The sequence below is a fragment of the Phyllopteryx taeniolatus genome, chromosome 7 (assembly GCF_024500385.1).
Source record: "Phyllopteryx taeniolatus isolate TA_2022b chromosome 7, UOR_Ptae_1.2, whole genome shotgun sequence".
NCBI lineage: Eukaryota > Metazoa > Chordata > Actinopteri > Syngnathiformes > Syngnathidae > Phyllopteryx > Phyllopteryx taeniolatus.
The window spans coordinates 11,034,318-11,046,349 of NC_084508.1; the positions used below are offsets into that span (position 1 = coordinate 11,034,318).

General features: G+C 43.0%; 1 protein-coding gene across 5 annotated transcripts in view; it reads right to left on the reverse strand.

Annotated features, from left to right (window-relative positions):
- The window catches only part of LOC133480804 (importin-13-like), a 48,741-nt gene extending 38,436 nt beyond the window's left edge, over nucleotides 1–10,305 (reverse strand). For 4 of the 5 annotated variants that reach the window (XR_009789369.1, XM_061779419.1, XM_061779416.1 and 1 more), the window contains exons 1-2: nucleotides 10,175–10,304; nucleotides 9,712–9,821 (exon numbers count right to left, since the gene is read on the reverse strand). Coding sequence is in view for 4 of the 5 variants with exons in the window: in XM_061779419.1 (XP_061635403.1) it covers nucleotides 9,712–9,780 (69 nt within the window). In the remaining variant the exon portion in view is untranslated. Of the gene's footprint in view, nucleotides 1–9,711; nucleotides 9,829–10,174 lie in introns of all 5 variants that reach the window. The other variant, XM_061779418.1, reaches the window with a different exon arrangement.
- Between the last annotated feature and the right edge of the window lie 1,727 nt (nucleotides 10,306–12,032).

Below are 12,032 nucleotides of genomic sequence, written 5' to 3' on the forward strand. Positions count from 1 at the left end.
TAACTGACCCTGAATTATGATTAATTTACTACTAATAATGTATTTTTGTTCATTTATTTACATTTATAGCTCAATAAATTAGAATGGTGTCAAAACCTTAATTCAGTTAGGTAGTTGAATTCAAAAAGTGAAACTCATATACCTATGGACTACACACACTCAGAGTAAAATATTTGTTTTTCTTAATATACATGTATAATTTGGATGATAATAGCTTCCAGAAAACAAAAACCCAATATTCACTCTCTGTAGAAACTACAATATTATGTAACAAACAATCAAAAATAATGAAAATGATTTTGAATGTAGAAATTAGGCAGGAACTTGCCCTCTGAAAAGTATTTTTCCAAGTGTTTAATGAATTTATATAATGTAAGAGTACTGAAATAAATTTACTTTTCTACCATATTCAAATTTATTCAGAGCCCAACTTGGACATGCCGCTAGATTCTGACGTGTGATACCGACAGAATGTTGTGTGCCTCAATACTTATATTCTTGGCCATTTTGCTGCACAAAAAGTCATTTATTTCGTCTTGAACTCCAGTTTCGCTTGACATAAAAGTGTAATACGCCGGCAACATTGTTTAATATCATTCCCAATAAAAAAAAAAAAAAAGCCCCGGGACACTTTTTGCGCAACTAGCAAAAGCATTGACCTAAAAAACAGTGCTCTGAAGTACAGCTGATGAGTGGTACTGAGCAGCAAGGGGCTTAGAGAACACAGTCGAGATGAATGATGACATATGACAGCTTAGAGGCACAAATATGCGATAAAAGCGTGGTTTCACAACACGGAACCATCAATCAGCAGCAACATTAAAAACACTGACAGGTTCGACAACGCAATAATTGTACCCGCGAGAGCTTTGATATTAAATTCATATTGAATCGGCTTCAATGTAGATGAAGCGGTAACTAGTGTACTGTATCTCATAGTCCTAAGTTATTGTACAATTTGGAAACTGAGCAAAGATATTGGGGTAAATGGGCCACAAAAACTCCCCCACCCTCTCCCCACCAACCACACCCCCTGAAAAATTTTTTTTTTGGAACTAGTCATATGTTTGAGACAAATTTGCTCGTTCACGCTTGCATTATGGCAGACTACTGCAATAAAACCTTGTATTCCGATACCATTGCATCCTGTTTTTTACGATCAATGGGCTTTATCTTGTCAACTCAAATGCGACCGGATACACTCGTTACAGTGGCGACGACAACAAGAGTGGATCGTGCCGTGTGTTTGTAAGAACAAAATGGGGAAAAACGTGTGTTGGTGGTCACCGGTGCTCAGGACAGGAGGACTTTTGTTTAAGGCTTGCTCGAGAGAGGTATGTTCCTGTACTTTTAATACGATACGGCTCGCAAGCAGGCAACAAAACATTATGAAGCCTAGCAAGCTACTGCTAGCACGAACGGTGGGACGTAAACATGCTGCCGTTCTGTCGAATCATGCTTGCGCACAACGCTGTACAAGGGAACTTGGAATAAAGTTTCACAGGTTTAAAATTTGAGTTTTTTAAATTTATTTTTTGAGTGTTCTGTATTGATTGCACACACTTTGGCATTGACAAAAAAGTAAACCTCATAAAAATCGGTTGAGAAATGAGCAAGTTGCGACTTAATTTCAATGTTCATGCATTGCATTTGATGGGAACATCATCACTGCCAACATGGCTGACACGGAGACATGTCGGTTAGCCGTGTTACGTATCTAGTCTTCGCTTCATATCTATGGTCACAACAGCCTGTACATCAATTCAATGAATTACAAGCGTGGTCACAGAACTTAAACTTAAGTTGAAGTACCACTGTATTTGCGTTTTCCATACGTTCTGTGAGCGACGCCTCAATTCGATCACTATCCAGCTACAGATGGCAAGAACCTGCCTGTGCCACCTGGCGGCACCTGAGGACAGTGAGCTGTTGGCAGACTGGCCGTCGAGAGGCAGAGGAGTGACGTGAGCGAGAAAATGTCCCCTCGGTCACAGCCTCGCCATCTGCTCTCACATTTGCCAAAGCCACACTGAATTGTGCCAAATCACTCAAGCTAACGCAAAAAGGGAAGTCGCAAAGGATCAATGACGAGCAATGAGAGAAAAAAAATGCTCGCTTTTACTGGCAATGTAATAGGGGCTCTCATTTTCACACCTTTTCATACAACTGCAATGTTGAGCATGAGAATCAAAGGCAGAGCAATGAAGACCTTCCCCTCCAGAAAAGAAGTACACAAAACCCTTTTCACATGTAAATGAGGATCATATATATATATATATATATATATATATATATATATATATATATATTTATTTATTTATTTGTTTATTATTTTAAGTAATTGTAATGCTACAAGAGCAACATAATCTTCTAATTGAGAATTACATTTGAAAAATAAATGAACGAAAATAAAAAACTATTTTAAATTATATGCTCATTATTTATTTTGCAAAGTTACCGAGTGATCACAGAAGGATGAAGGATGTGGCTGAAGAGCCGTGAGTTGCAGACCGTTGTTCGCGTTGTCTTTTTAAATAAAAAGATGAGAATAAAAGGTTAACATGTTTTACCAACAGACAGCTCTCTGGTTTTCATGTTAGTTATACTTATAACTTGTATTAATGTGGTCTTGATTAAGAGCTCAGCTTTTATTTAAAGGTATTTACATCTTGATCAGGTACATAACTTGGAAGATACTATTATTTATAACAAAACTACACATTTTTACAAAAGTAGTGGAACCAATCATCTGTAATTTAGTACATCAGTGCTTTATTTCTTTCTCCGAACATTCCAAATGGCTGCGCAGTACTGCTGTACTTCATCTTTTTTAATTGTAACTACTTTTACACATGGGTGTTGGGTGTCGCAGTGGCTCAAAGACTGCAGGTGGGTGGGATGTGTTTGTGTCTTTTTTCTAGACTTTCTAGACCGATTTTATCGCGCTGATCGGTATTGGCTCATTTTTAGCATTTTAATGCTGATCGGCTGATCGGCTTTAATGTCATCATTCGCCGATCCGATCAATGACGTCATTCATCGGCTCCGCAAAAGACATTTACTCTGCTCTATCTTGTCAACTCAAATGCGACCGGATACACTCGTTACCGTGGCGACGACAACAAGAGTGGAGCGCGCCGACGGTATTATAAGGACAAAATGGGGGAAAACGTATGTTGGTGGTCACCGGTGCTCAGGACAGGAGAGGACGTTTGTTTAAAGCTTGCCTGAGGTATGTTCACATACTTTTAATACGATACGACTCACAAGCAGGCAATAACATGTTACGTTGCCTAGCAAGTTACTGCTAGCACGAACGGTTGGACGTAAACATGCCGCTGTTCTGTCGAATCATGCTCTAAAGTTTCGGTGTGGGTGAAGTCATTTAATTAAAAATAAAGTAATTTAATTACAGTAAGGTAGCACACATTATTTCTGTCATGTAACGGTTTGACCTGACTGATTAGAATACACGATCTGACTATAGAGCAGTGATTACCAACCTTTATGGACCCAAGGAACATATTTTACAATTGAAAAATCTCACGGCACACCAACAAACAAAAATGTCACAAAGTGGATACATTAATTACTGTATTTACTTCCTGCCATCTAATAGAAGACCATTCATTTGTTCTGTCTGTCACGATGCCACTAATTGGTTGAGCAATTAAGTACACAAGTATATACAGTAAATGAACAGGTCATTTAAATAGACACATTCCTCCATCTTGTGATCAGTTATTGTTTTTTTAAACTCGCTGATCGGTCCCAAAAATCCTGATCTTGTAAAGCCTACTTTTATCATTTGTCTTGTGAAGCACTGTTGGTTTTCAAGTATGAAATGTGCGATATAAGTAAAAGTCTGATGGACTGATTTGATTGATTGATTGGTTGATTGATTGGATTGTACTCAGTCTTAAAAAAAGTGGTATCAGTTGATTATAATTGTCTAGCCAAAAATAAAAGCTGAACTTGATATCTTGTCTCAGCTTTTGTCAATGCCAAATGTTTTCAGTTTTAGCCTACAGCAAAAAATAAAGGACTTGTTCAAACAACAAATCAAGAAGCCCAAGTTTCTGCCGTGCGTGGACTTATAATGTTAATGCTAACAACGAAGTACCATGCTTTCCTTGTCTACGAGACAGCGTCAGATTCGGTGGGTGGCGAGTGTGGACAATGTAGAACGTTGTCTGTCAGATTGAAGAAAGAACAAAAGCCACTTGGGTGACCGCCGAGCCAGGAGCCATCATCTCTGGTGCCGTCTACATAACAAGCAACACAATGTGACACACTACACGCATGAACCTCCATCAATCAGTGGTGGGCGTGCTTCTGGTACCTGTGCCTTCAGTGAGGACTTACCCGAATTAACCCACTTCTTAATACTGCCACTATCAAGTCGCAATGACAGAAACCATGAATACGATATAAAACGAAGTATAACAGTAACATGACTGTGGCTCTCATTTCACACATGTGAAGGCATTACATTAAGTAAGTATACGGTTAACCCCTGTATATTTGCCGTTCGCAATTGACCTATTTGCTGATTTCTTTTCAGAACCTATGCTGTTATTAACTGAAAAATTCACCTGCTTGCCTTTTTTGTGCTCAGGTGAAAGAAATACAATTACTTTGGTGGCATCTTGGTGCCAAGGAACTATGTTGAAGTGAGTTGAGGGGCTTTATTTAGACAAAAGTCATGCTTGCCGCCATCTAACATCATCTTGGTGCGAAGGAACTACAATACGTTGAAGGGTGATGAGGAGTTTCATTGCGACAAAAGTAATGCTTTGCTAAAATCTTGTATCGATCAGCAATTCTAAACTACTTTGGTTGGCATCAATTACCTGCAACTTTGTGGTCATTGTAGCATTGGCGTAAAAACCTATAAAAAGTATCGCTTAAAACGATGATGTGCGATATAGTGGGGGAACACTCTCCAGTTGCCATAATATCCTGCCTTTGCTGTGTTCCATATTAGGGCTGCAATATGGAACCTGTTAGTTATGTGAACTTAACTCCGGCTGGCAAAGCGGAACGCAGCTTTGGTGGACGCTGAAGCAAAAACTTGGGTATGGGAGGAGTTCGTTGAGGCCATGGAGAAAGACTTCCGGACGGCTTCAAGGAAATTCTGGTCCACCATCCGGCGTCTCAGGAGAGGAAAGCAGTGCACCACCAACACTGTGTATAGTGGGGATGGGGCGCTGCTGACCTCGACTCGGGACGTTGTGAGTCGGTGGGGAGAATACTTCGAAGACCTCCTCAATTCCACCGACACGCCTTCCCATGAGGAAGTAGATTCTGGGTTCTCTGAGGCGGGTTCTCCTATCTCTGGGGTTGAGGTCACCGAGGTGGTTAAAAAGCTCCTCGGTGGCAAGGCCCCGTGGGTGGATGAGATTCGCCCGGAGTTCCAAAAGGCTCTGGATGTTGTGGGGCTGTCCTGGTTGACACGCCTCTGCAACATCGCGTGGACATCTGGGACAGTGCCTCTTGATTGGCAGACTGGGGTGGTGGTCCCCCTTTTTAAGAAGGGGGACCAGAGGGTGTGTTCAACTTCAGTGGGATCACACTCCACAGCCTCCCTGTTAAGGTCTATTCAGGGGTGCTGGAGAGGAGGGTTCCGTCGGGAAGTCAAATCTCAGATTCAGGAGGAGCAGTGTGGTTTTTCGTCCTGGCCGTGGAACAGTGGACCAGCTCTACACCCTCGGCAGGGTCCTCGAGAGTGCATGGGAGTTCGTCCAACCAGTCTACATGTGTTTTGTGGACTTGTAGAAGGCGTTCGACCGTGTCCCTCGGGGAGTCCTGTAGGGGGTGCTTCGGGAGTATGGGGTACCGAACCCCCTGATACGGGCTGTTCGGTCCCTGTACGGCCGGAGTCAGAGTTTGGTCCGCATATCCGGCAGTAAGTCAGACTCGGTCCCGGTGAGGGTTGGACTCCGACAAGGCTGCCCTTTGTCACCGATTCTGTTCATAACCTTTATGGACAGAATTTCAAGGCGCAGCTGAGGCGTAGAGGGGGTCCGGTTTGGTGGCCTCAGTATTGCATCTCTGCTTTTTTCAGATGATGTGGTTCTGTTGGCTTCATCAAGCCGTGATCTCCAACTCTCACTGGACCAGTTCGCAGCAGTGTGTGAAGCGGCTGGGATAAGAATCACCACCTCCAGATCTGAGACCATGGTCCTCAGTTGGAAAAGGGTGGCGTGCCCTCTCCAGGTCGGGGATGAGATCCTGCCTCAAGTGGAGGAGTTCAAGTATCTTGGGGTCTTGTTCACGAGTGAGGGGAGAATGGAACGGGAGATCGACAGGCGGAGCGGTGCAGCGTCTGCAGTGATGCGAAGTTTGTATCGATCCGTTGTGGTAAAGAAGGAGCTAAGCCGATAGGCGAAGCTCTCAATTTACCGGTCGATCTACGTTCCTACCCTCACCTACGGTCACAAGATCCCGGATACAAGCGGCCGAAATGAGTTTCCTCCGCAAGGTGTCCGGGCTCTCCCTTAGAGATAGGGTGAGAAGCTCGGTCATCCGGGAGGATCTCAGAGTAGAGTCGCTGCTCCTCCACATCGGGAGGAGCCAGATGAGGTGGCTGGGGCATCTGTTTCGGATGCCTCCCGGACGCCTCCCTGGTGAGGTGTTCTGGGCACGTCCCATCGGGAGGAGACCCTGGGGATGACCCAGGATACGCTGGAGAGACTATGTCTTTCGGCTGGCCTAGGAACGTCCCTGCTAAAGCTACTGCCCCCGCAACCCGACCTCAGATAAGCGGTAGAAAATGGATGGATGGATATTACTTGAAGAACTCTGATTTTCATGCCGGAACCTCTTTGTGCACTTTTCTGCAATCTGTCAATTTGATATGTCCAATTTTTCAATAAAGGAATGTAATTTCTTTCTGATTTATTGATTAATCGAAAAATAATGGACAGATTAATTGATTATTAAAATAATCGTTAGTTACAGCCCTATTCCATATAAAGGGCTATTTTGTGGAATACCAGTGTGAAACAGGGATGTACCATATTTGATTCATATCATGCACATCAGGTACTTTCACTATAGATTACTTGAATGTTAATAAACCTCACAGATGCATTAATTATGTAAGGCATGGATACTTTGTTTGTGTCTGAATTGTAAAAATGACCGGAAAGGTGCTAAAAGATGTTAAAATGAAGGTGTACAATATCAGCATTGTCATTGTGCTTTTATGACATCGCCATCCTCCACGTCTTGCCCTCCCCCTCCGGTCCACCCTGGACCCCCCCTATCCTCACTATTTCAGCACATTAACTCTGCTCTCGCACACACACAGAATCACACACTTTCCTGTCTCCATCCTCCCCCACCCATCTCTTCGGTAGCGTCTGTGGCCACCCAGTAGGGAGATTTATGAAGCAACACAGGACTACGCACAGTTCAACACCCTAAATCAATGTCATACAAAATGGTAGAAGAACTGACATGACGGTTGATTTGAAATTTAAATGTCTGCGCACCTCACTTGACCTCATTTTAGCCAGCATCACAGGATTGATTAAGTATGTGGTGACTAAGTATTCATGTCGTTAGCGACTGTTACAGTAGTATACAGGCAATATTTAACACTGTTACTGACTGGTTAGCAGCACTGAATAAAGACGTATACTGCTGTTAGCTTCTCAAGCTCGCCACTAACTTGTTAACCGCTGACCTATTAGCAGACAAATTCTAGCCTCTTGCGAAAATAACAGAACTGTCGCAAATAAATTGTCACCGTGTGGCAAGTCCTTTTTTGAGTTACATCTGTTTGTGCTGCTTGACAAGGACTACTGAGTAAAGATGTAGACAGCTCCATTAGCCTCCTGTGCTAGCTTGCAACTGTGCTATGCTAGTTCATTCTGAAAATGCCTTAAACGTTGTACGCATTTTATACACAATGCTCCAAGTACTTTTTAAAGTTGCATATTGTTACGCTGTTTCTCATGAGGGAGCACTAAGTAGTTTCTAGTGCTTGCCACTAGCTAATTTGCAGAGACAAATTTTGTGCAAAAAGCTTTAAGTCACACCTGCTTGTTGTGTTTAAGAAGGAGCACTATAGACTGCTATGTTAGCCTCTCGTGTACGCTGCGAGCTAGTTAGCCCTGGACAAGTTTTGTCCCATTGCGCCAAATGTCATCATCACACAGCAAGTGCTTTTTAAAGTCGCATCGGTGTGGGCTTCTTGCTTAAAGAGGTAGACTGCTACATTAGCATCTCAGACTTGCCACTAGCTTGTTATCCCTTTATCCCAGTGTGTTAAATTAGTCACAAAGCAATCAATTTTGTCACAATGAGATAAGTACTTTTTTTTCATACATATGTAGACAGGTCACAACAATTGCAAACGCCACAACAAATGCAAATTCCAAAACACAACGAAATTAACACAATGGAAATTCAAACCCCACAACACGTTAAAACCACAGCACAATGACATTAACACACAACAGAAATGCACAACATTATGACATGGATCCACAACATAGCGACATTAATCCACAACATGGCGACATTTAAGCACACCGGAACTGAGCTTGTGCTCCCTCCGACTGTATAATTTGTCCGGGTTACCGAGGACTCATACTGTTGACAGACCAGACTAAATTGGGAAGTTTCAATGAACGAAGTTGGGATATTGAAAGTGCTTACTTTCTGAAATAGCTCCGAAATACCTTACTTTAACTTTGAAAGTGCTTACTTTCCGAAATAGCTTACTTTCACTTACTGTTTCAGCTTAGTTCACTAAAACAATTTCCCACCGCAGTCACTTTGTTCTCCTCAACTTTTTAAAACAAAGTCATTACAAAGATAGATCTCGCTCAATGTTTTGAAATGTGTTTCTATAGCCTTTGGTGATATGGTACAGAGGGGTATTTATTTCTAATCCCAATTTTAATATAATTAGGATAACCTTTAAATAGATTTTTCCTTATTAAAGATTAAGGGGGCGGCACGGTGGACGACTGGTTAGAGCGTCTGCCTCACAGTTCTGAGGTCCGGTGTTCAATCCCCGGCCCCGCCTGTGTGGAGTTTGCATGTTCTCCCCGTGCCTGCGTGGGTTTTCTCCGGGCACTCCGGTTTCCTCCCACATCCCAAAATCATGCATTAATTGGGTACTCTAAATTGCCCGTAGGTGTGAATGTGAGTGTGAATGTTGTTTGTTTGTATGTGCCCTGCGATTAGCTGGCAACCAGTTCAGGGTGTACCCCGCCTCCTGCCCGATGATAGCTGGGATAGGCTCCAGCACGCCCGCGACCCTAGTGAGGAGAAGCGGCTCAGAAAATGGATGGATGGATGGATGAAGATTAAGGAAAGCCTGTTGGTCCATCAGCAATGAGTCCCAATGTTGTGGCGTTTGTGTGTTGATGTTGTTGTGTTGTGGTGTTTGCAATTCTTCTGACTTGACTCGGACACAAGCATAACATTGCACATCAGCTGAGGACATGCTATAGAGAAGTGCCTCTCCACAATATGCAGTGCAATCCTCACTTTAGATGTCAGAATGATTTTGTGGCTCCCGGTGAATTTTCCTGTGGGAGACGGTCTAAATGGCTCTTTAGAGGTTTCCGACCCCCTGGGTTCGCAGAAGCTTATTGTCCCTTTGTGTTTTGTGAACGTTGCAGCACAATATAAAGATACGTACCTAATGTTGTGGTCGTGTGTGCACAATAGCCAGATCAATACGCTCACCTTTTCTACATTCTCCACCGTGAAGTCCAGTGCATCCGGTGTGGTTGCTATCCTCCCCGGCGTCTCCATCACAACAACCCCTTCTGGGGCACGGAGCTGTCAAATGCCCCCTAACACCTCCCAAAAAAGAAAAAAAAAACAGGGAAAAAAGGACAGAGAAACTCGTAAATCTACAATTAAAGTTAGCCAAATTGGCCTCACAATTAAACTGGGCAGGGTGGTGGTTATGGAAAATCCTAGCCGGCTTGCTAACGTTACCTCGACCGTCTTGACAGCGGCGAGCTAACCGATGCTAACGCGAACCCAACGAGAAACACTAAACACGGCTAGCAGCTAGGCTAACTTTAGCAATGCGCGCCTCCCGCCACCACCAAACCCAAAAACAAAAGACGTGTGATTCATTTGAGCGAGCTCGCACCCGACCCCGTGTGTATTATGCTTGACACAACCAGTTTTTCCGCACCTTTTGTGTCCGGTCGAGACGAGCGACGATGCGGGCTGGCTGACAGCTTGATGCCGCTGCTCTGTGCTTTCTCCTCTCAACTCCGTGCTGCGTCCCAGTGCTGCGGGAACTCTCGGTGTCTACACGCCTAGCAACATCGTGCACTAAAACCTTCAGAGCGTTCCTTATTATTATTTTTTTTATATATTGTCTATGTAGTCCTTAGATGTCACTATTACTCCTAAATAGGTTTTGTCCAAAACAGTGATAATATTGACAGTAAAGTGACGTAGTTCATGAACGCAACACGGTTTGAACACAACGCGATCCAATTTAATTTTGGAATGCATTCTAGTACTATGGCAACAAACAATTATGTCATCATTCATAGTAACCGGCTAATTTACCAAGACCTTCAGTCTTTCGGTAAACGTTCATATTTATAGATTTAATTTTCTGCTTAAATGACAATGACATAATGCTGTCCAAACGCAATACCGTTGGCTTTACATGTACGTGTATATATGTGCGGATACCACGACATTGGAGTAGCAATGTGCAACTCCAGGTTTGTGTTATAAAATAATTAAAAATAGAATAGAAAAAAATAAAAATAGAATAGAAAAATAAACAATATATTATAAAAATATATACTAAAAAAAAGACTAAAGTTGAACAACGCAGTTCCAGTGGAATCGAGTTCGTAAACAATGTAAATGTAAACAGTAGCATCAATATGAAATAAGTAGTCAGTCTGTATCAGCAATATGGAATAAGTGTTGATTTTTTGGTGCAGTGGGGGATTGTGCAAACAAGCTGTCCCCGAGTCTGTTCGTTTTGGTCCTGATAGACCGGTAGTGCCTGACAGAGGGCAGCGGGGCAGAGGTGGCAGTAAACATTTATAATCATCAGAAAAAAAGCTACAAGAGAGAGAGAGAGAGAGAGAGAGAGAGAGAGAGAGAGAGAGAGAGAGAGAGAGAGAGAGAGAGAGAGAGAGCGAGAGAGAGCACGTGTGTGTAGGCACATAGCCACTAGGTGGTATTCAAGCACCTGCCCTTTTACACTGGACAAAAAAAAGTGCCCTTTTTGCTGCAAACCATTTTGTATTCTTAATTCATCGATATATTTTAAATAAATAAAAAATATGAATAAAGATATAAAGAAATGTGCCCTGAGATTGGCTGGTAACCAGTTCAGGGTGTACCCCGCCTCCTGCCCGATGATAGCTGGGATAGGCCCCAGCACGCCCGCGACCCTAGTGAGGAGAAGCGGCTCAGAAAATGGATGGTTGTATGAATAATATTGGCGATGGTACCTTTTTTTGGGGGGCTTGAGACCCTGCCCCACAAAATGTCTGTACACGAGTCTGTGTGTGTGTGGGTGTGAAGGGGTGAAAGAAAGGCATTAATTTTGTCCACTTTCGCTTTGTATATTTACGAAGTTTATTCCATTGTCTTGCATCAGTTTACGAGGCAGCTCTGACACATTCAATATGGCGGAGCCGCTTACGTATCCAAGCAACGGGCCAGCAAAGACGAGTCAACTCTTAACCTGGGCAACAGCGACACTTGGTGGCAAAATAGCAACATTACAAGACGAGTCAGAGAAATTGTGTGACATGAAATAAACGAAAGCAAACATCTAAAGAAAAACAAAAAAAACAATGTCTCATACTTTTTTTTTTTTAAACGGACTACCTCGGCTGTATAGAAACTGGTATGACCTTTATGACACTCAAAGTCACAGGCCCAGCATCAGTGGGCTATTTTTGAACCCACAACACGTGGCAGTGTTTCTGGAAAACGACAGCCCTCGAGCGAGAAAGAGAGAGAGAGAGAGAGAGAGAGAGAGACAGAGAGAGAGAGAGAGCGCGGGACTG